The 23537-nt window shown below is 47.1% G+C and overlaps 1 protein-coding gene across 1 annotated transcript in view; it reads left to right on the forward strand.

Moving 5' to 3' along the window:
* Nucleotides 1–3453: 3453 nt before the first annotated feature.
* LOC308362932 (SUN domain-containing protein 1-like) overlaps nt 3454–23537 on the forward strand; it is a gene marked incomplete at both ends in the record, with an annotated part of 31789 nt that continues 11705 nt past the window's right edge. Inside the window, 15 exons of the mRNA XM_080835658.1 lie at nt 3454–3530; nt 8745–8918; nt 11594–11805; nt 12319–12345; nt 12799–13038; nt 14367–14489; nt 15496–15660; nt 16719–16799; nt 17215–17391; nt 17807–17862; nt 18594–18706; nt 18816–18874; nt 19317–19483; nt 20456–20731; nt 23276–23368. Of these exons, the coding sequence (XP_080691784.1) occupies nt 3454–3530; nt 8745–8918; nt 11594–11805; nt 12319–12345; nt 12799–13038; nt 14367–14489; nt 15496–15660; nt 16719–16799; nt 17215–17391; nt 17807–17862; nt 18594–18706; nt 18816–18874; nt 19317–19483; nt 20456–20731; nt 23276–23368 (2040 nt within the window). The remainder of the gene's footprint in view (nt 3531–8744; nt 8919–11593; nt 11806–12318; nt 12346–12798; nt 13039–14366; nt 14490–15495; nt 15661–16718; nt 16800–17214; nt 17392–17806; nt 17863–18593; nt 18707–18815; nt 18875–19316; nt 19484–20455; nt 20732–23275; nt 23369–23537) is intronic.

Genomic DNA, 23537 nt, shown 5'->3' on the forward strand with positions numbered 1-23537 from the left:
AAGCTGTGAACGAGCAAGTCCTGTTGTGATCGTCTGGGCTTCCTTCGGCTGGACCTACCGGCATGTGAAACCTCACAGCTGATGTCATTAGACACGCCATTTGTTACCGTCGCATCTGAATGTGATCTAAATCAAGCAACCGGTAGGTTTTGCCATTTCTCACGTAGTATACACTTGTTGAAAATAATCACTTGTTTAATGTTAGGAACATGGCTTGCTGATACGATTGTTATTATAGCGGCTAGACATTGATTGTACAGCGTGGAGAAGGAACAGTAAAGCTTTTTGGATTTGATTTATGTTCAGTCAATGCTGACATACATTTTAAACTGACTTATTGAAGTGTCATATTCCATGTGGAAGAACAGATTATTGCGAGGCCCCACCTCTGTAGCTTCTACGTGTAATATCAGATGACCTTTGCTTTGTAAACAACCAGAAAGCTGTAGGTGATAGAACTGTTCTCTGCCCCTCCTGCTATCTCTCTTAACAGTGGTTCTATGGAGGTGATTTGCGTGCAGTGTGGTCTGTCAACCCTGATTACAAATAGTCAGCAGCAGCATGCCCCTTTACCACTGTAATAATAATAACAAGCCAATCTGAGATTTCTGACCTCCAGCAAGGAGGTACACAAATCCGGATCCAGAATCCGGATCCAGATGAAATTGAAATGGGGATGTCCCAGGACCAATTTCAGAAAGATCCGCCCAGTAGTTTCTGACAGACAGACAGACAAACAGACGGACAAATAAATTAACGGACCCGATCGCATAACCTCCTTGCTGGAGGTTATAATACAACTTCATTTATATAGCACCTTTCATGCAAAATAAGGCAGCTCAAAGTGCTTTTTTTCACTGTAGGCTGTGTAATTGTTGTGCAGCAAGGTTAACTGGTACAGAACTCACTAATGTGGTCTGTTACTTCAGACAGGTTGCTGTCTTGGTCAGCGAATGTCATCAAAGTGTACATGTCCCTAATTAGTTAATTGGGGCCGTTGACCCAGAGGCTGAGAGAGCTGCCAGCAGGTCATTTCAACTACACACACCTGTGCAGATGTGTGTGTTTCCACTGTCAGCGTATATCAGTATCAGCTGAAGTTGTGAGATAAACGTTATTGCCCTTAACAAGAGGTATGTGGTCGATTAGTGCCATTCTAGTTACTGATTGTCTTTCTCCTGGGTGCCTTTGCACATCTCTAGTACATCTAGGAATGAAAGTAACTGCTGTTAGTGCAAGTTAAGTACTAGTAGAAGTGCAAGTTAGGAAGCGAGGTGCTCTCTGAAGAGTACAAACAGGTTAGCATCCGCTAGCCTAGCTCAGTGGCCTGGCATCTCATTGCTTAGGCTAAGCTGGGCCAGTTTCCAGGGTAACTGTAACTGGCAGTGGTCAGTTTGAGTGTCTCCATTGATTAGACCCCTGAGCCAGCGTCGGAAATTAACGAGGGCAAAGGGCAAAACTGCCCCTAAAAAATATAGTTTTGCCCCTAAAATTACTAGGAGAGGGGCAAAAAATGCCCCCATAATTTCGTGTAATAATAATTTGATGAACGTGTCAAACATTGTAGCCGGTCAGTTGCCATTAAATGTTTTGATTTTGCCTTGACTCATTGTTGCGTGAAGAACCAAACGTTCTAACAAAACATATTTGGAGCGCTTCCTAATCAGACCTGTGACTGCGAGAGTGAGGAGAAATGAGGATCAGCGTAGTCTCCGTCACCATCTCGATTTTTAAAAGATTCACACACCCAGCAACTGTCAAAAAATAAAGTTAGATTGGCCTGGGGTGGAGGATGACGACGAGAAAAACACCTGATTTTTTTCCCCAAGGCATGTCGGACTTGTAGACAACGAGTTGCCCAAGTCGTTGTAAATCCAGCACAGGCAAACTCTTCTGCTGACTTCATCAAAGGGAGCGAAAACATACAGAAATACATGGCCTTTCGTCACCAGGCGCCAAGCATCACGCCATCGCCTATGGTGAATGATAACTGGTAATAATACTTTTAGAAATGATTTAGTTCGGTTAAGCTAGTTTAATGTTAGTTAGCTAACGTTAGCCATCTTTGATATTGCGTTTCAGCGTTAACTACAAAGGCTTGCTTGCAAGCTAGCTTACTAGTCTTTACTGTATTTCCTGTAGGCCTACTATGGTAGGTACAACATGATTAAAGGTAACACAAAAATCCATAAATATAATAAAAGAAAAAAACGATTGTTAATAGTTGAATAATGAAATGTAGTAATAACAACTCATAACCACAAAGAAATAAGAATAAACGTGAATATGATTGTCTAATTTAGGTTGTCTGTTTGGTTTTTGTTCAAAAAAAGAAAACACTTTGAATTTGTAGACTAAAGCCTAATAGTCTTATTATTGCCATTTGATGACAATTGTTCATATACTTTAAAGTAACACTATGCAACAATTTGACACTTTTTGAGGTATGGTTCTATAGGCAACTGGTTTTGGTACCATCCTCTAATTAATTTTGATCGCATATGGTCATGTGAAGGACAGATCAAGACCTGTGTCTTTCCCACTAGCCATCCAAGATATGCCCTATTCTGTGTAACGGGCTGGAACACCCTGCAAAAATGGAAGAAAAGCTTGCACATGCATGGCGCCAGGTATACTGCAAAAAGACACCAGTTAGTGTGTTGGCAAGCTTCTATTAGTGTCAGCTGGGCTGTTGGTGGTGTTTGCAAGGTTTTTGCATGCCTTTTAGGTAGTTAGCGTACTAGTTTTGGAACAGAATTCAGTATAGCTGCTTTAAGCCTAAATAAGTGTGTTTATTATTTTGAACAAAGGTTAAACGTTTTTCACAAGTTTCTAAAAGTGCTCCCAATTTTTCGTGAAATGCCCCTGGATTTCAGTAAGTGGGGGCAAAAATTGCCCCCTAAAAAATATGTAAATTTCCCACCCTGCCCTGAGCAGTTGTGGTGTTGGCTGGATGACTGTGTGTGTGTGTGTGTGTGTGTGTGTGTGTGTGTGTGTGGCTCGGGTCAGTTCTCCGGACAGTTGAGACTAGCAGCTTGAGCTGTCTGGAACCCTTTATGTTGCTGCAGATTCAGTTTCAGAACAACAAGGCACTGACTGCTTGGTTTTGGAAAAGCAGTGGGACTGTCTGCAGATCAGATAACAAAACATCTCGGCGTAGATGACCAGAGGCCAGATATTCCCCAGAGCTGTATGACATATGATTTGTGCTTAAGCTCTGTGTGTGTGTGTGTTTGTGTGTGTGACTGTGAGCGTGTGTGTGTGTGACTGTGAGCGTGTGTGTGTGTGAGCGTGTGTGTGTGTGAGCGTGTGTGTGTGTGTGTGTGTGTGTGTGTGTGTGCGTGTGTGTTTGTGTGTGTGCGCTCGCTGATTGTTAGAAAACAAGGTGAACTCACACTGATGTAACACATCTTTCCTCACTCCTGCAGTCAGTGCTGAAGAATGCTAGTGAACATGAAGCCTACGGCACACTCTGACACGCCCCTGCGGCCGTGTGCCGTAAGCCATACAGCATACACATACTCCCGCAGGTGAGACCCTTGCCTTGGCTATACGCCCGCCTGCCTCCATACCCGCCATACTTCACAGCCTGCCACTGCGCCTGCCCGCCTACCCTCCGTACTTCACCGTCTGGCACCGCCACTGCCTGCTTACCCGCCGTACTTCACCGTCTGGCACTGCCACTCTCTGCATACCCGCCGCACTTCACTGCCTGGCACTGCCACTGTCTGCCATAATTTAAAAGCTTTGAACTATTGATTTTCATTTTGAATGTGGCGTTTTCCTTACTCGGCATGGGTTGATTTGATCATATGGACTTCCTCATCAGTTCTGCATGGCTATCAGTGTTTCCCCTAGGTTTACAGCTTGGGGGGGGGGGACGGCGGCAGGGGCGCAGCGCGCCGCAGCGGACACGGACACAAACACTTAAATGAATTATGATGTTCATGTGTTTCTTTGAATGACAGCAGTCAATAAGTATAATTTTACATGTTTTATGGTAAAGGTAACCTTAAATGACTCATTTTGTGATCTGGCGCTATATTCATAAAAACATTTTTTTTTTTACTTGACCTTCCAGGGGGGGCGGGCGGGGCCGTTGGGGGGGCCGGCCGCCACCCTAATATCATTGTAGGGGAAACACTGGCTATGCAATTGAAAATCTGACTTTATTGTGATTGTGAGTTTGGCTGGCCCAACAGGCTCCGCTCTCATCCACAGCCTAAGAGGGCGGTTGTTAATGATGGCGCTCTGTTTCGTGTGGTGTCCGCCACTGATTCTAATTGGATATGTTCCTCATTTTAAAACAAAACAGATAAGAGTGTGTGTGTGTGTGTGTGTGTGTGTGTGTGTGATATTTTGTTGCTTAGGGGACCACTTGTACTCATATTGTGACGATAGTGGTGGTGTTGAAAAAACAGCCCAGTTGCCAGCTTACCCGTCTGTTGTGCCACGTCTAATCACTGGACTGCCCAACCCAACAGCTGTCATCACTGGCTTTGGCTCTAATCAGGCTCAGTGGACACTTCAGTGGGACAATGAAACACTGTATTAATACTAATCAATAGCAATGTTTGAAGCATGACGACCTTTTGTGTTTTTTGTTTCATTTCACAATGCATTTTGGAATAGGAGTACTAGGAAGCCTGGGAAAAAATGGGCATATGTTTTATTTGGGAAAAGGTGGTCTAGGAATGTCTAGTTCAAATTAACATTTGACAGATAAATGTTGGAAGATGGTCCTGTAGCATAGACTCTGGACGTCAGGCCAGGCACTCTCAGAAGATGTGTTCAGGCTGCAATATTGAACAGTGTCCAGAGGAAACCTTATAGGCCTACAAATTGAAGCCTTGTGTGCTTAATGTGTGTGTAAATCGTGAAGTGTCAATCTATTGAAGCCTTGTGTGCTTAATGTGTGTGTGTTAATTGGAAGCGTCAATCTTGGGTTCTTGGTTAACGGTAGTGGACTTGTCAATCTTGGGTTCTTGGTTAACGGTAGTGGACTTGTCAATCTTGGGTTCTTGGTTAACGGTAGTGGACTTGTCAATCTTGGGTTCTTGGTTAACGGTCGTGGACTTGTCAATCTTGGGTTCTTGGTTAACGGTAGTGGACTTGGATGATGGCTGCTGAAACGACCACAATTTCTCCCCGTCCACCTTGATGGAGAGGTGTGTGTGTTGACGGGTGGCAGCAGGTAGGATGGAGAGGTGTGTGTGTGTGTTGACGGGTGGCAGCAGGTAGGATGGAAAGGTGTGTGTTGACGCAGGTAGGATGGAGAGGTGTGTGTGTTGACGGGTGGCAGCAGGTAGGATGGAAAGGTGTGTGTTGACGCAGGTAGGATGGAGAGGTGTGTGTGTGTGTGTGTTGACGCAGGTAGGATGGAGTGGTGTGTTGACGCAGGTAGGATGGAGAGGTGTGTGTGTGTTGACAGGTGGCAGCTGGTAGGATGGAGTGGTGTGTTGACGCAGGTAGGATGGAGAGGTGTGTGTGTGTGTGTGTGTGTGTGTGTTGACGCAGTGAGGATGGAGAGGTGTGTGTGTGTGTGTTGACGCAGGTAGGATGGAGAGCAGCAGCTCTGGCCAGTTGTTTCTGACCTCATACACTGATTAGGCAGAGCTCTGGCTGGCTGCCCTGACCTGACCTAAACTATTTCTGAGTGGCAGCTTATCTTTGTTGGTGCCAGTTGGAAGAACAACAACAACAACAACAATGAAGAGGAATCCGTGGTTGCTTGTGCATGGGCAATGGGCGAAACCAATTTTTTGTTTGAGAACGCAAATTTTGACATGGAGAATCATACTCATAATCTAGCACAAGAAAAAAGGAAGGGAGTGTGAATCGAAAACATGAAGTAACCTTTTTCCATGTGTCAATGTTGAAAAATATTGAATAGCCACCAGGATTGTTATTTATGCCCAAAAACTAGAATTTATCTTTGTCATTAATCGTAGTGTATTCTGTTCGCTGCAAAATGCAACCTCACCACTAGATGTCACTAAATCCTACTCACTGCACCTGCTAAGGATCTAAGGTAAACATTAGTAAAGTGGCTGGATTAAACTTTGGCAGGTAGACCTAAAAGTTAGTTTGCACCCCTGCATCGCATCCAAAATGGATAGATAAATAGTTTTATGTGGACTGTGTAAAGCGGAATTTAGACTGGTATCCTCAATACTCATTCTACATGTATCAAAACGGTATTAAACTGTGAGGCTACTGTATTGAACAGCATCGTATCATGAAATGTGTGTATCTTTACACCCTGTGTTTCTGTGTCTGTTTGTTTAATATTTCTCAAGGCCCATTGTCCATATCTTGGTGTGGTAGGATGCTACTGTAAAATCAGTTCAAATGTCTGATGAAATATCTTATGTTATCAGAAGTAAATCCTTTAATGGCCGGTTCACACTACACGATTGTCGAACATTCCTTCACGATTTAACATGTCACACTATGCGATCACAGAGCCACGACTTCGGGCTTCGTCTTGGTCGGAAGACTGGCCACACTACAAGATCATGAATCTTTGTATCTAATTGCCTAGGTAACAGCTAGCTACTTTTGATAGGCTACGTAAACTTTTGAGGTAGGCTATCAAACGTATGTCTGGGTAAGACTTGAAATAGACTACTTTAAAACCAACATTTTGTAACCTACATTGACAATAATAACAGTTTTTATCAGGCTGGACATTCGTTATACAGGCCAGAGTGAGGTTTATGCTAGGTTTACGCTATGTCAACAATGGATACGTCATTGCGATTCCCCCCCAAATTCTGACATGACAGACTTTTCGTTGTGGGGTTTTTGAACATCGCAGACGAAAACATCGCAGGTCGCAAGCATGTCACACTACAAGACCTCACCTCGTCGCAGACTTTTAAAAATTGGGCCCGATCCTGCAAATTTGGCGGCGACGAAAAAATTGGGGCAAAATCGGGCTGAAATCGTGTAGTGTGAACCGGCCATAAAGGATTAGAAAACGTTTTGCCAGTGCTCTGCTAAAAATAGTGACTAGTAGTGTCATGAAGACTTATTTAGCTAACTTTAGTGTTCCAATATCCTGTGGAAGGCTAGTTTCCAAAATGAGGATTAAGATTTAATTTGGATTGCAGCGGAGATAATATTTTAAAAAGCACTTTGGTGGATTTTTGCTGCTTGGAGGCATAACAAGTTAATTTCTCTTTTAAATTAACAATTCATTTGTGTCAGTCATGTCAATGTCCAGTTGTGTGAGCTGTGGTTGCCTTGGTGACGCAGCAGAGGAAGCAGAAAGTTTGCCTGTGTAATTGTCTTGTAGTCCTGCCCACTAATCCCATGGGATTACTCCTTACGATGGGGGAAGGATGGGCGGATCAGGACAGAGAGAAGCTTCAGAAGATAATAGGCTATTTATTTCTCTCCCTCTCTCTCCATCTGCAGCATGGTGTAGGACTAGTGTGTGTGTGCGCGCGTGTGCGTTCAGGTACAGGAGCTGCTGCTGTCTCTATCATTAAAGCATGTAGTGTGAGTGAGTGACAGGGAGGGAGGGAGGGAGAAAGGGAAAGTCCATAGCCAGATCCTTTGTCCCCTAACAGGAAGTGATCACAGTAAGGCGAATTAAGGTGCCTGATCCCTCTTGCTGGCTCTCTCCCTGAGCTCTGTGTGTGTGTGCGTGTGTGTAACTGTACAGTCATGTGTTTGTGCGCACACACACACAGTTTCGCTGTGGCATGAACACTGAAGACAGGTGGGGTCTGGAAAGCTGGGGCTGGACAGCACTGTGTGTATTCCCCTTTATTTATTTGTGTGCGTGTGTGTGTGTGTGTGTCTGTGTGTCTGTGTGTGTGTGTGTATTTATCTGTGTGTGTGTGTGTGTGTGTGTGTGTCAAGGTATTGTCACTTTGTTTGCCTTAGGTGTGTGGCCTTCATGTCCGTATACTGCGTGTGTGTATTTCTCCCTTTCTGTGTGTGTGTGTGTGTGTGTGTGTGTGTGTGTGTGCGCGTGCTAGCTAGCAGTGAGATTAGACCGTAAACCTTGAAGCAGTAGCCTGCTGTGGTGTAATGGTTTAATGTTACAGCAGCTGAGGTCAGCATGTGGGGGCACACACACACACACACACACACACACACACACACACACACACACACACAATGCAGCTATTGTGCCCTGAAGAGAGGGCTAGAGGCTGGCAGTTTATTATTCTATTCTCTGCGGTTGGCATTGAACTTCAGGAAGCAATCAAGGCTTCAAGTATGAGTCTGCATATGGAAAGCATTGAGTTTTAAGTTGCCTTCCTCTTCATGTTGACACACAGTGGCTGGTAGGGATTTAATAAAGAGGCTGGCCCACTGTGTGTGTGTGTGTGTGTGTGTGTGTGTGTCTTTCAGGTGGTCTGGTCTCCTGAAATCACAGCCTTGTGTTAGTGGGAACGCATCTGGCCTTAAAGTCCCTGCTTTAGTGTTCTGTTTCCCAAATCATTCTCTCTGTGTTCTTCTGTGTTCCGTGTTCCGTGTTCTTCTGTGAGATCAAACCCTGTGCTCTGACCTTGTGGGCTATTGATAGGCAACAATGGCCAGCTGCATCGGTAGACACACACACACAGACACACACACACACACACAGTTAAGTCTGAGCACATGAGTCCCATGGGGGACTGGACAGAGTACTGACCGTCGTCTTCTGGAATAGAAAACTCGTACAAGATCTTTTGTGTTTTCAGCCCTGTGTGTGCGTGTGCGTGTGTGTGTGTGTGTGTGTGCAGCTCCAGCTACTCGTGCTCAGTACTGGAGTTTGAGCGGGAGCACAGCATCACGCCGGTCGTCGAGGCGCCCAGGATGTCCCGCCGCAGCCTGCGTCTGCACACCACCGCCGATCACTATGGCGACGACAGCCTGCTGGACCGCCACAGCGCCTCCTACTGTGCTGGAGGGGGAAGGTAAAACACACACACACACACACACACACACACACACACATCCTACTGTGCTGGAGGGGGAAGGTAAAACACACACACACACACACATCCTACTGTGCTAGAGGGGGAAGGTAAAACACACACACACACACACACACACACACACACACATACACACACATCCTACTGTGCTGGAGGGGGCCGGTAAAACACACACACACTCATTTCCCTATATAGACACTTTACCTTTTCTTACGCTTCAACTTGTGTGTTCTCTGTTATCTTTATTATTCACGTTTGCATTGTTTTTTTCTTGTCCCCATTTCCTATTGTCTCTTTTTTAATGTTTACCTTCTTTCTTTCTTTCTTTCTCTCTTTCTCTCTCTCTCTCTCTCTCTCTCTCTCTCTCTCCCCTTTACACTCTTTCTGCCCCTCCTATTCTTTTTTTCTTCTCTCCTTCACTTCCACCTCCCTCTCTCTCTCTCCTCTTCTTTTCACTTCTCTCTCTCTCCCCCCTCTCTCCCCCCCTCTCCCTCTCTCTCTCTCCTTCTCCCTCCCTCTCTCTTTCTTTCTTTCTCTCTTTCTTTCTTTCTTTCTTTCTTTCTTTCTCCAGGGATTAAAGTATTCCGGCACCGTGCCGGATTTCCGGCATGCAGCGTTTGGCTGCGGGAAAAAAGTCTAATATAATTTTTTTTATATTGAAAACTCGTTATCATCACCATTGCTTTCGAGTTTATGAGTTCGTCTGCCAATGATATGAAAAAAGCACAACTCTCAGGCTGTCAAAAGAACATAATTAGCCAATCAGAAGTAGATTAGGGCGGGTCTTGGGAAAATGTGCTTTCACCACCGACTTTTCTGTATCGCTCTGCCTACGTAGATGCCAAAGTAGAGATAGCCTACTGTCAGACCGAAGCAGAGTAAGTTCAAGAATCCTTGGGAAGATGCCCTCCTAGTTGATGAAGGATTGAAAAAGAAATGGCGCTGGGCATGAATAGAAGCGATAGGGAAGGACGGTAAGCCTTTTGGTAGCCAGGTGTAAGAAGTTAAGAGAAGCAGGTGCTCTCTTGTTGTGCTCAAGAAAGCTACTGTATGCAACTAGCGGGAAAAAGGTGCTTCCAGTGCTTCCACTTATTCGTAGAGCAGCTGTTCGTGCTATCCAACACACAACGCTTTTACCGGGGAGCAACAACCACATCTGATGTTCCGGCATCAATAACTGACCGTTAATGTGCCCTGGAAATATGCGTGTGTACCTTCATCGCAGAACACAATCCAGGCAAACTCGCCCAACCCCTGGGGAATTTATGCCAAAAAAATAGCTGAAGACAAAATTGCTTTGACTAAACTGTCAATATCCAATCAGCATGCCAGCTATTTTAACACACACGGCATAACACCAGAGTTTAAAAGACGTATTTCGGAAAAGCTAAAGCTTTCCTTAAATGTCGACGAAGCCACCAACAAGAACCACAATGTCCTCGTTCGTTTTTTTGTTGAAGATACAACGCAGTTAAAACGCAACACTTGCCAGGCAGGAACATGAATATAGCCAATGCCTCAGCAATTAGGCTACTGTATGCTAGAATAAAAGATGTATATTTTATTATACGATTATTTCTTCTGAACGAAGTAATTATGGAAATGTTGCAATATAAAACTACATTCTACAGCTCACTGTTGCTCTTTAACGGTTTAAAAAGTGAATCACTGTCCTTTTTCATATAATCCTCAATGAAATGGTTGCAAATCCAATCTTCTTTCACTGACTGAATTTCACATACCCTTATAACATGCCACCTTGTGGTTGTAGGCTAGGTCATCTTGAAATCAAAGCTTAAATCAACCAAGGACAAAAGCTTAGCAGCAAAACTTGATATCAAAAGAAATCGTAAATGCGACATGTGTTAGTACCATATTCTAGTGAGGTGGAGTATTGCTGACCCTCTTTGGGATTGCAGTTTCAAAAGTCCCACCAATAATCTGCCATCATTCATTTCTAAATGTTTTTTTTGTTTGATTGTATGTGTTGTTTTGACCCTGTAAATGGGTCCTCGCCACTAGACGCCACCCCCCCCCACCTCGCACTCACCCACATAGGCCTAGAAAAAATAGTTCAGGCTCAGGATTTTTTTTTGCTTTAACACCTGTTTCTCTCTCTCTCTCTCTCTCGCTCCTCTCTCGCGCTCTCTCTCTCTCTCTCTCTCTCTCCCCCCCTCTCTCTCTCTCCTTCTCCCTCCCTCTCTTCTTTTCTTTCTTTCCTTTCTCTCTTTCTTTCTTTCTTTCTCTCTCTCTCTCTCCCCCCCCCCTCTCTCTCTCTCTCCTCTTTCTTTCTCTCTCTCTCTCTCTCGCTCTCTCTCGCTCTCTTCTCTCTCTCGCTCTCTCTCTCTCTCTCTTTCTTTCCTTTCTTTCTTTCTTTCTCTCTCTCTCTCTCTCTCTCTCCCCCCCCCCCTCTCTCTCTCTCTCTCCTCTTTCTTTCTTCTCTCTCTCTCTCTCTCTCGCTCTCTCTCTCTCTTTCTTTCTTTCTTTCTTTCTTTCTTCTCTCCTCTCCCTCTCCCTCTCCCTCTCCCTCTCCCTCTCTCTCTCTCTCTCTCTCCCTCCCTCTCTCTCTCTCTCTCTCTCTCTCTCTCTCTCTCTCGCTGTCTCTCTCTCTCTCTCCCTCTCTCTCTCTCTCTCTCTCTCTCTCTCTCTCTCAGACCTCTGAAGAGCAGGAGAGGTCATCACTCTGTGTCTGGCTCCCAGTCTCTGATGCTGCTGACCCCCCAGAAGTCTTACCCTGGCTCCGCCCACCTGGCCCCCCCCCTCAACAGCAGCATGCACAGCTGCACTGCCAGCGACGCCTCCCTCCTCTCCTCCATGCTCGACGAGTCCTGCATCCAGGAACGCACACTCATGGACAGCTTCTGGGGTGGGCACACACACACACACACACACACACACACACTCACACTCATGGACAGCTTCTGGGGTGGGCACACACACACACACACACACTCACACTCATGGACAGCTTCTGGGGTGGGCACACGCACACGCACACACACACTCATATTCTGGGGTGGGCACACACACATACACACAAACACACTCATGGTCAGCTTCTGGGGTGGGCACACACACACACACACACACACACACACATGCACACACACACACACACACACACACACACACACACACTCACACATACATACACATACACACACACCCACACACTCATGGTCAGCTTCTGGGGTGGGCACACACACACACACACACACACACACACACACATGCACACTCACACTCACACACACACACACACACACACACACACACACATGCACACTCACACTCACACACATGTGTACCTACATATTGACATGCATACAGTCACAGATATACATAAACATGCAGCTCATATCTTGTTGTGCTTTGGCAGGTCTGGATGGAGAAGGTGATCGTGGAGGTAAGCTGGTCCAGTTCCATACTAACGACGTGTGTGTGTGTGTGTGTGTGTGTGTGTGTGTGTGATCGCTGAGGTAAGCTGCTGCAGTTCCATACTAACGACGTGTGTGTGTGTGTGTGTGTGTGTGTGTGTGTGTGTGTGTGTGATCGCTGAGGTAAGCTGCTGCAGTTCCATACTAACGACGTGTGTGTGTGTGTGTGTGTGTGTGTGTGATCGCTGAGGTAAGCTGCTGCAGTTCCATACTTACGACGTGTGTGTGTGTGTGTGTGTGTGTGTGTGTGTGTGTGATCGCTGAGGTAAGCTGCAGTAGTTCCATACTAACAACATGTGGCCGTGTTGCAGTTGTAATCTGTGGAAGTTCATAGTGTGAGGGCTGGAACAGTCTTTGAGGTGTTTCATATTGTGTGTTTGTCTTCCCGTGTGTGTGTGTGTGTGTTTGTGTTTGTGTGTCAGATCGCACCATCCTTGCGAGTGGCGACGTCCTGGCGGCCCAGACCCAGACGTCCGTGGTGAACGGCTACACGTGTAAAGACTGCAGCTTCCAGCAGCACTCCTTCACCACCGCCTGCCCCTCCAAACCCTCTTCCTCCTCCTCCTCTTCCTCCTCCACGGCCCACAAACACACCGCCCCCAACACCGCCCCCCACGCAACCACCGTCTACACCAGGGACAAGCCCCGCAAGCATCGCCCAGGTAACACACACACACACACGCACACACACACACGGTTTTGACACACGTAACAACTGCATCACAGACAGAAATGAATCCACACAGGTCCAAGTTCTGATAGCTGGTGACATGTTTTGTATTTTTTTTATGACGCTGGGAAGCTTGGGACTCTCCTCTATACACACACACACACGCTGGGAAGCTTGGGACTCTTGAAGACTTGAAATAACGGCAGCAGGTGTTGGAATGTGAAGCTGAGTCTTGATCGAGTCCCTGGTGTTTGAGATGTGGATGTTTAGAAAAGAGTTTCTGTCTTCATTATCCTAGCCGATCCGCTTATTAATAAAAAACGCTGCTTCAGCTGTGGGACGACTCAACAGTGGTCCCTAGTGGTCATCTGAAGACACACAGCTGGCTTCCTGATTTCATACCCTGATGTCTAGTCTGCCTCCACTCTTAAAATCAGACTTGGTCGTGTTACTGTTGTAAGAGGGATATGAGGCCTGTGTTTTCCTTGCAGGCTTTCTGGTGTTGCTCATGATTGAATGTGTGTGTGTGTGTGTGTGTCTGGAGTGTGACGTATGAGTGTGTGTAGGTGTGAACATTAACAGTCCCATGAGCCTCTGCACTTGCAACGTTGAACTGCCAACAGATCGACCGGCCTCTCCATTGTAACAGTAATAGCCGTCCTCTCCTTTCCGGACCGGAATTCATGATCTGAAATCAAACTGAGAATGGGACTGAAGGCTCATTAGATTACAAAAGAAGTCTAAAAGTTGTAAATAATTGCCTGCCTACATTTTTTTTTCTAATTCAGAAGCAGTGTAATTGATTCATTCTAAAATACTACTTCTGAGGAACCAAAGAAGTTTTGATACGGACTCATGAAGTCCTGGGCACACTTACAAATAAAATGTTTTATTATTATTATTATTATTATTATTCATTTGTGTCACGGTGCTACGACACACGCGGCTGAAGGACCCTCTGCCTCAGAGTTCTGTCCTAAGGGTACGCTCGATCTCTAGGAGTGCTGCTGTTGGATGCTAAAGGGTTAGCTTGGCAGTGTGTGTTTTGGGACTGGTGGAGTGATGATGTTGGCTGAGGGTTTGGAGTGTGTGTGTGTGTGTGTGTGTGTGTGTGTGTGTGCGTGTGTGTGTGCGTGTGTGTGTGTGTGTGTGTGCGCGCTCATGCTCTGGACCGAGTGCAGTGTATAGGTGTGTGTTCTGTCTGTAGGAGTGCTGATGCTGGTGCCTGAGGTGTGTGTGTGTGTGTGTGTGTGTGTGTGTGTGTGTGTGCGCTCATGCTCTGGACCGAGTGCAGTGTATAAGTGTGTGTTCTGTCTGTAGGAGTGCTGATGCTGGTGCCTGAGGTGTGTGTTGCGTTCAGCAGGCGAGCTGCCTCCTCTGTGGTGTGTGTGCTCTCTCTGCTAGTACACACCGTGATGCTGCAGGCCCGCACGCAGGGCAAAGGTATCTGCCTCCTGTGTGTGTGTGTGTGTGTGTGTGTGTGCTCTCTCTCTGCTAGTGCTCACGCAGGGCAAAGCTATCTGCCTCCTGTGTGTGTGTGTGTGTGTGTGTGTGTGTGTGTGCTCTCTCTCTCTGCTAGTGCTCACGCAGGGCAAAGCTATCTGCCTCTCAGCAGCTTATCCCTGCGCACAAAAAGCCCTTTCAGAGAAACCCCTCTCTTCACCTAAACTCACACACACACACACACACACACACACTCACTCACACTGAGAAACCCCTCTGTTCACCTAAATGACCCTCCCTCACAGTCCAGTCACCAGCTCAGGCCCCCTTCCTTCCTTCCTTTCAACAGATGTGTTCTTTCACCCACTCTCTTGCTTTCCTTTAGAATCACGCTTTTTTGAAATAAACATTCGTCTGTCTTTGTTTCCAGCACTCTCTCAGGTTTCCAGCTCTCTCTCTCTCTCGCTCGCTCGCTTGCTCGCTCTATCTCTCTCTCTCTCTCTGTATCTCTCTCTCTCTCTCTCGCTCTCTGTATCTCTCTCTCTCTCTCTCTCTCGCTCTCTGTATCTCTCTCTCTCTCTCTCTCTCTCTCTCTCGCTCTCTGTATCTCTCTCTCTCTCTCTCTCTCTCTGTATCTCTCTCTCTCTCTCTCTCTCTCTGTATCTCTCTCTGTATCTCTTTACTCTCTTCTTTCTCCCCTGCTGTCGGGTGAAATGCTAATAGCAGCCCATTTGTTTACAAGCTGGGGAGAAACGCCCACAAGCATGTCTGTTTCTATAGTAAAGGCGATTCCAATTTAATGATTGATTCAAAGGCCACAGATGTAAGCTCCACCAACCTAAAGATTACTGCTCCACTGTCAACACCTATATTGGATATTGCTGCTCACTCACCGAAGCACAACTTCTTTTTAAACCTACTGCACAGTGGTGTGTGCATGTGTGTGTGCGCGCGTGCAGCTTGTGCACTAGGTCATGTAAAACCCCGTGCTGTTCTCCCCCTCCAGATGGTCTGCGTTCCGTCTTTAAGGTGTGTGTGCGGGCCTTCAGGATAGCGTGGCTCTCTGCTCTCATGGCCTTAGGACCCCTCCTCAGTGCCCTCCGACTCAAGGCGACGGTCTGGGGCGCCCGCTGCAGTGCCATCTATGGTGCCCGCTGCCATGCCAACGGAGGTATACGCTTTCATTCACCCACTGCTGGGTTCATATAGTCACCTCCACTGCAGGATGGGCATGGCTCTCCTCACCATGTCTCTGGTTCGCACTGGTCAATGGGGTGTGTGTGTGTGTGTGTGTGTGTGTGTGTGTGTGTGTGTGTGGGGTGTGTGACCTTCACTCGTTTGCTCTGGTCAATGCTCTCACTCACTTTGACACGACTGGAACCTTTTAGCGGTGTAGACTACTTTGGCCTGGTGTGTGACTGGTGTGATCTTCACTCGTTTGCTCTGGTCTGAAAATGCTGCGTGACTGGTATCCACTGGTATGTTCTGATGGCTGTATTTCCATACACACACACACACACACACACACACATTTACATCTGGGGCGCTCTTATCTCCACACGACTCATGTCACTGGTGTGTAAGACTTGGGTGTACTAGAAGGACACAAGTTAATTATCATCATATTAAACTTTGCACTTCTAACTCCCACCTCCACTCTGAGGTCCTTCTCTCCTCCTCTGTGGTGTGTCACCAGACTCATGCCCACTCCACTCCGGTTAACCCTCATTCATGACTTTCTCTCTCCCCTCTCACTCTCTCTCTCTCTCTCTCTCTCTCTCTCTCTCTCTCTCTCTCTCTCTCTCTCTCTCTCTCTCTCTCTCTCTCTCTCTCTCTCTCTCTCTCTCTCTCCCTCTCCCCTATCTCTCTCTCTGTCTGTATCTCTCTCAAATTCAAATTCAAATGAGCTTCATTGGCATGACAAATATAGTTTGCCTCTCACTTTCTCTGTCTCTCTCTCTCTCTCCCTCTCTCTCTCTATCAGGTTTGTCCTTCTTTTGTTCTCTTCATAAACAAATGTGCTGTCACCGTAGCAGCCCCGTCACCTGGGTTACATGCAAATCACTCCGTCACACCCTCGCTCACCCCCCCCCCCTCAGAGCTGGGATTGGGTGAGCGAGGGATGCGGAAGAGAGGGATGAGGAAGAGGAGGGGTGTTGAAGGAGAACTGTGATTGATCTGATGATGGTGTCTGGTGTGTGTGTGTGTGTGTGTGTGTGTCTCTCGTAGCTGATTGGAGGTACTGTGGCAACATGAAGACTGAAGAGCGTCCAAAGCAGGAGGCCCAACCAGACGCCAGCGCTTCACTATGTGAGTACCGCTCACACACACGCCGACATCCTTGAGTTCTGTTCATGAGTAAGACTTTGTGTGTGTAGAGTGTGTGTGTGTGTGAGTGTGTGAGTACCGGTCACACACGCCAACATCCTTGAGTTCTGTCCATGAATTAGACTTTTTTTAGTGTGTGAGAGAGAGAGTGTGTGTGTGTGTGTGTGTGTGAGAGAGTGTGTGTGAGTGCGAGAGAGTGTGTGTGTGTGTGAGTGCGTGTGAGAGAGATGTGTGTTGAGTGTGATTGAGCCACTCGCAGGTCCTAGTGAAGCAATGCAGGAATGGAAAGTTATGAACTGACTTTATTTGAGGTTTGAGCCTGAAGTTTGATCGTCTTCATGGTCCATTATCTTTTTGGCCCTCACTGCTACCCGTCCTTCCATGGTCCCGTCCACAGGTGACGACTGCAAGGGGAAACAGCAATCGGACACACACACAGCCTTGCAGCAATCGGACACACACACGGCCGTGCAGCAATCGGACACACACACGGCCGTGGCCCACACTGAGCGTGCAAACCCTCCGCAAACGAACCACCCACAGGGGGCGTTGTCTACCCTCATAGCTTACACAGGTTACAGCTATTCTGTTTAAATGATTTAATCCCCGATAGTTTAATCCAGTTCTAGCTCTACTGTTCGTCTGGTTACTAAATCTGATCCCATAGTTAAGAGGAACCTATATTCCAATTGTGTGTTTACTAGTCCCCCCTCCCTTATTTATTGTGTGTTTACTAGCCCCCCCCCCGCTTATTTATTGTGTGATTTTGTTCCTCGTCCTGATTGGTCCTTATTTATTGTGTGATTTTGTTCCTCGTCCTGATTGGTCCTTATTTATTGTGTGATTTTGTTCCTCGTCCTGATTGGCCCTTATTTATTGTGTGATTTTGTTCCTCTTCCTGATTGGTCCTTATTTATTGTGTGATTTTATTCCTCGTCCTGATTGGTCCTTATTTATTGTGTTTTGCGTCCTGATTGGTGATCACTCAGGCCATGGTCTACTGGGTGTGGGCCAGAAACTGATCCTTGTAATCTGGTTGTCGCTTGTACCTGCATCTGTAGTGCGGACTGTAGTAGCTGTGTGTTGTGTTTTGTTGTGTTTGTTTATGGTCTTTGAGATGAGGCGTTTTCCTTTAACACACACGCCGAGGGTTCAATTTTACTAGAGCATCACAGCTGAATAGTTGTGTGTGTGTGTGTGTGTGTGTGTGTGTGTGAAGAACTACTGTCAGCTACTGTGAGTACTACAGGCCGTCTTCTCTGCCACTGGCCTCTTCTCTGTTATATTATCTCTTTAACTTGTTGACGGACTCCTGTAGTCCTGTCCTCTCTCCTTGTGTGTCGCCCGTATCCCTTTTAAAACTGTAAGCCCTCTGTGTGTGTGTGTGTGTGTGTGTTTTAACTCGCTGACCGGTAGTCCTGTCCTCTCTCCTTGTGTGTCGCCCGTATCCCTATTAATACTGTAAGCCCTGTGGTGAGCTTGTGCGTGCGTGTGTGTTTTAACCCGCTGACCGGTAGTCCTGTCCTCTCTCCTTGTGTGTTGCCCGTTCCCTTCACTGTTGGTGGAAAAGTGCTGTCTGTGAACTCAGTAACTCCACTGACCCCACTGTCTGCAGCAGACTATTAATACTGTAAGCTGTGTGTGTGTGTGTGTGTGTGTGTGTGTGTGTGTGTGTGTGTGTGTGTGTGTGTGTGTGTCCTATGCAAACAATCCCACATTGCTCTCCTGAGTTTAGAATAGTGCTGCTAATCTTCCCTGATGTCCTTTAAAAAATATATGCGTGTGTGTGTGTGTGTGTGTGTGTGTGTGTGTGTAGCCCAGGGATCGTCCTCAGTATGGCAGCGACTCCTAACCCTCATGTCTCTGATTAGGGACTTCCTATTCGTACGGTGAGTTCCTCTTCAGTCTCGCTGTGTGTGTGTTAGTCATTGCACCAGATATTAAGTGTTGACTTTTAACATTGAATGCGGACCCTTTGATTGTGTTTCTCCGTGTCAGGTGTCTTCCTAACCTGCACAGACTCCTCCTGATCCTCATCCCCCTGCTCCTGCTCATGGGTAAGAGATGACCTCTGACCTCTGGTCTTTAAAACACACACACACACACACACACACACACACACACACACAGCAGCTCAAATGCTTGGATGGTTTAGAACTTAAATACAATATTTATTGTTTTTAATAAAGTCTGAAGCACTGTCTTTGGTAGTGGACACAGTCATGTAGTTGTATGGAGGTGGGGGTTGCCCCTTATTGGGCCTCGTCCTGATTGGTCCTCCTCTATGTCTGTCCTGATTTGGTCCTCCATGTCTGTCCTGATTGGTCCTCCTCCATCTCTGTGCTGATTGGTCCTCCTCCATGTCTGTGCTGATTGGACCTCCTTTATGTCTGTCCTGATTGGACCTCCTCCATGTCTGTCCTGATTGGACCTCCTCCATGTCTATGCTGATTGGTCCTCCTTCATGTCTTGTCATGTCTGTGCTGTTTCCGTCTCCAGGGCTGTGCCTCTGGGGTCCCGCCTCCCTGTGGGCCGTCCTTCCAGCTGTCAACATCACCCATTGGAGGGTAGAGTCCCTCCTTGGCCCCGCCCTCTGGGAGACCCCATTGGAGGAGCAGGCCAGTGCGGTGCCCTATGCCCCGCCCCCCCTCCCGGACCAGTCACAGGTGGGTTCATCACCAGAGCCCGAAGGAGCTCCACACTGACAGAGCAAGCACACACACACACACACACACACACACACAGGTGGGTTCATCACCAGAGCCCGAAGGAGCTCCACACTGACAGAGCAAGCACACACACACACACACACACACACACACACACACACACACACACACAGGTGGGTTCATCACCAGAGCCCGAAGGAGCTCCACGCTGACAGAGCAAGCACACACACACACACACACACACACACACACACACACACACACACACACACACACACACACACAGGTGGGTTCATCACCAGAGCCCGAAGGAGCTCCACGCTGACAGAGCATGGACCTCGGTTCCGTCACTTTGAATGGGGGTGTCGTCATCCTTTGCCGAACTGAATTGTGGCTCCGTTCAGTTCAGCAAAGGATGATGACGACACCCCATTTCAAAGTGAGTGGGGCTCCGTCGCCCTTAACGGATCAATACATTCGAACGGAACCGTGTGCATGCTCGCTGTCATTAGTGCCCAGTGAACATTGTGATTGCACATATAATGAGTGTCTGAGTGACTGGTCCACAGCAGTCTGTCTCTTATCAATCAGCCTGTGTCTAGCTACGTCTGTGTATGTATAGTTTGTTTATTGAGTAGATGAAGGAGGACGCTATTCCTGCCAATCTGCCTCCATGTTGGAAGGGAAGGGAAGGGGTGTCATTTGTTGGGCTGTTGAGCTCAGATAACAACCACCTTTCACCACAATCGTGGACTCTACCTTTTTAAAAGCTCTCTCTCTCTCTCACAAACACTCACACTCTCCTCTCTCTTTCTTTCTCTCTCTCTCTCTCTCTCTCTCTCTCTCTCTCTCTCTCCCCCAAACACTCTCCTCTTTCTTTCTCTCTTTCTCTCTCTCTCTCTCTCTCTCTCTCTCCCTCCCCCAAACACTCTCCTCTTTCTCTCTCTCTGTCTCTCACTCCCCCCCCAGCCCTCCTCCTCTCCCCCGTCTCTGGACCCAGCTGGTGTGTGGAACGTGGAGCACATTGAGCGTTCCCTGGCCCTGCTGGGGGAGCGTGTGACGCAGGGAGAGAAGAAGAACCAGGAGCAGAGCGCCCAGCTCTTGGCCCTCTACCGCCCCCTGCAGGAGCAGCTGGAGACGGGCACGCTCCTCCGCACGCTGCAGCAGTGGGCCACGGGAGTGATGGAGGAGAGGATGCTGCCGCTCAGGGAGGAGGTGGAGAGGAGCGCCAGGGAGGTGAAGGAGGTGAGGTTATATACACACACACACACACTCACACACTCACACACACTCACACACACACACACACACTCTCACTCAGGGAGGAGGTGGAGAGGAGCAGCAGAGACGTGAAGGAGGTGAGGTTACACACACACACTCACACACACTCACACACACTCACACACACTCACACACTCTCACACACTCTCACACACTCTCACACACTCTCACACACTCTCACACACTCTCACACACTCTCACACACTCTCACACACTCTCACACACTCTCACACACTCTCACACACTCTCACACACTCACACACACTCAGGGAGGAGGTGGAGAGGAGCAGCAGAGACGTGAAGGAGGTGAGGTTACACACACTCACTCACTCACTCACTCACTCACTCACTCACTCACTCACTCACTCACTCACTCACTCACTCACTCACTCACTCACTCACTCACTCACTCACTCACTCACTCACTCACTCACTCACTCACTCACTCACTCACTCACTCACTCACTCACTCACTCACTCACTCACTCACTCACTCACTCACTCACTCACTCACTCACTCACTCACTCACTCACTCACTCACTCACTCACTCACTCACTCACTCACTCACTCACTCACTCACTCACTCACTCACTCACTCACTCACTCACTCACTCACTCACTCACTCACTCACTCACTCACTCACTCACTCACTCACTCACTCACTCACTCACTCACTCACTCACTCACTCACTCACTCACTCACTCACTCACTCACTCACTCACTCACTCACTCACTCACTCACTCACTCACTCACTCACTCACTCACTCACTCACTCACTCACTCACTCACTCACTCACTCACTCACTCACTCACTCACTCAAGGAGCACCAGGGATGTGGAACAGGTGAGGTTATATTAGGCCTGGGCAAAAAATCGATACGATTTTAAAATAGAGTTGGAACGTCAACAAGATTAGTTTTTTAAGGAAATCGAGTTGTACGATTTTGTTTGTTGTGTGTGTGTTTTTTTTTTATCCACTGTCCGCATCCCTAAGCACATAGCGCAAGCATTTCATTTTTACATTCGCCAAGACCCCTGCAGACTCTCCGTAGTGTTTCCTGTCTCGTCCCTCTCCCACCCATAGACATCATATAGGTGTCTATGCTCCTATATGATGTCTATGCTCCCACCTCATCCACAAACAAACATGGCAAGTGAAACACACGGGGAGGGAGGTGGGCTTGTGCCAAAGAAAGGTGCCACTACCTCTGTAGCAGGGCTCGAAATTGGCACCCGCCAAGCGCCAATGGCGTGTAGATTTTTGGGCTGGCGACTAAATTGTCTCCGATGCTCCGCCACTTGGCGAGTGACATTGCGGAGCAAATCTCCCGTCTATTGCGCCCGTCATGGTTAATAATGGCTTGCAACGCCAACACGAACAGTGGGAGAAGGGAGAGGGTAACATAAAGTTCTTAGAATTTTAATACAACAATGACAATTTGCGCACGAATACAATGTTCTAATATTTTGCCAGCGAATACAAAGTTCTAATACTTTGCCGGCGAATACAAAGGTTATAAAGTTCTAATATTTTGAGCGCGAATCAAGAGTTGAAACCGACTTAGTTGACCACATGCCATTATCGCAGATAAACGAAAGCTAAAATAATGTGCCGATTCATTGCCGTTGCATCACCTCAAGCAAAAGGTGCAGAGAACATAGGGAGGAATAAATAACAGCCACCACAACAGCAGCTACAGCTACACTAAGGGCATGTTGCAGTAGGTGGCTAGGTGGCTCATTGCGAATAATGGGGAGCCAGCCACGTCAGTGGCTGAAATACGCTGACGGTGGTAGTAAGGCAGCGTAGAGCAATGGCTGAATAATTATCCCCGACCGGTGGGCTCTCGCACGCCCCCTTCAGTGAAGCAGAGGTACTGTTTGCCTTCCCTCTGTTTTTTCAATGCGGTGTCAGATCAGTAAGACTATAGTATAATAAGCTATGATATAAGAATATCTATGCTGTAGTGTTAGTTGGACAATATTGATCTATCATATAGGTGTCATTTAAAAGCTTAATTTAGATTTTTTTTTTAGTAGACCTAATGCAGTGCTTCTTATGAGGTTAAATGAATTCATATGAATATAGTTTTTGCACTTTTTAAAATGAAAATAAATGTGTTTTTGAAATTATTTTACCGTGAGTAGTCATTTCATGGGGGGGGTGAATCGAATCGTGAATCGTGAATCGAGTTTTTTATGAAAAAATCGGAGATTTTTTTTTTGGGGTGAATCGCCCAGCCCTAGGTTACACACACACACACACACACACTCTAATTAACTATCTAGCTCTCATATTATGAATTAAACAGTCAACATTATGGATGGTTGATGATAAACAATGGATAAAGTTCGATTAGATTCAAATAATGGATGGTAGAACAGTCAAGTAATGCTGACGTGTGTGTGTGTCTGTGTGTGTGTGTCTGCCTGTACCTGTACCTGTGCGTGTGTGTGTGTGTGTGTGTGTGTGTGTGTGTGTGTGTGTGTGTGTGTCCTGTAGCAGCAGCAGCAGTATCTGTCCCAGCAGCAGAGCTATGAGACTCGAGTGGCTGATCTGGAGGCCCTGATGGAGACTCTGGCTCAGAAGACTGAGGTACACAGCGTGTGTGTGTGTGTGTGTGTGTGTGGCTCAGAAGACTGAGGTACACAACACAGAACATGCACTGGAGATTACTGATGAGGTATTGTGTGTGTGTGTGTGTGTGTGTGTGGCTCAGAAGACTGAGGTACACAGCACAACACAGAAATGAGCTGGAGATTTA

Source organism: Sprattus sprattus (genome assembly GCF_963457725.1).
Source record: "Sprattus sprattus genome assembly, chromosome: 3".
Lineage (NCBI taxonomy): Eukaryota > Metazoa > Chordata > Actinopteri > Clupeiformes > Clupeidae > Sprattus > Sprattus sprattus.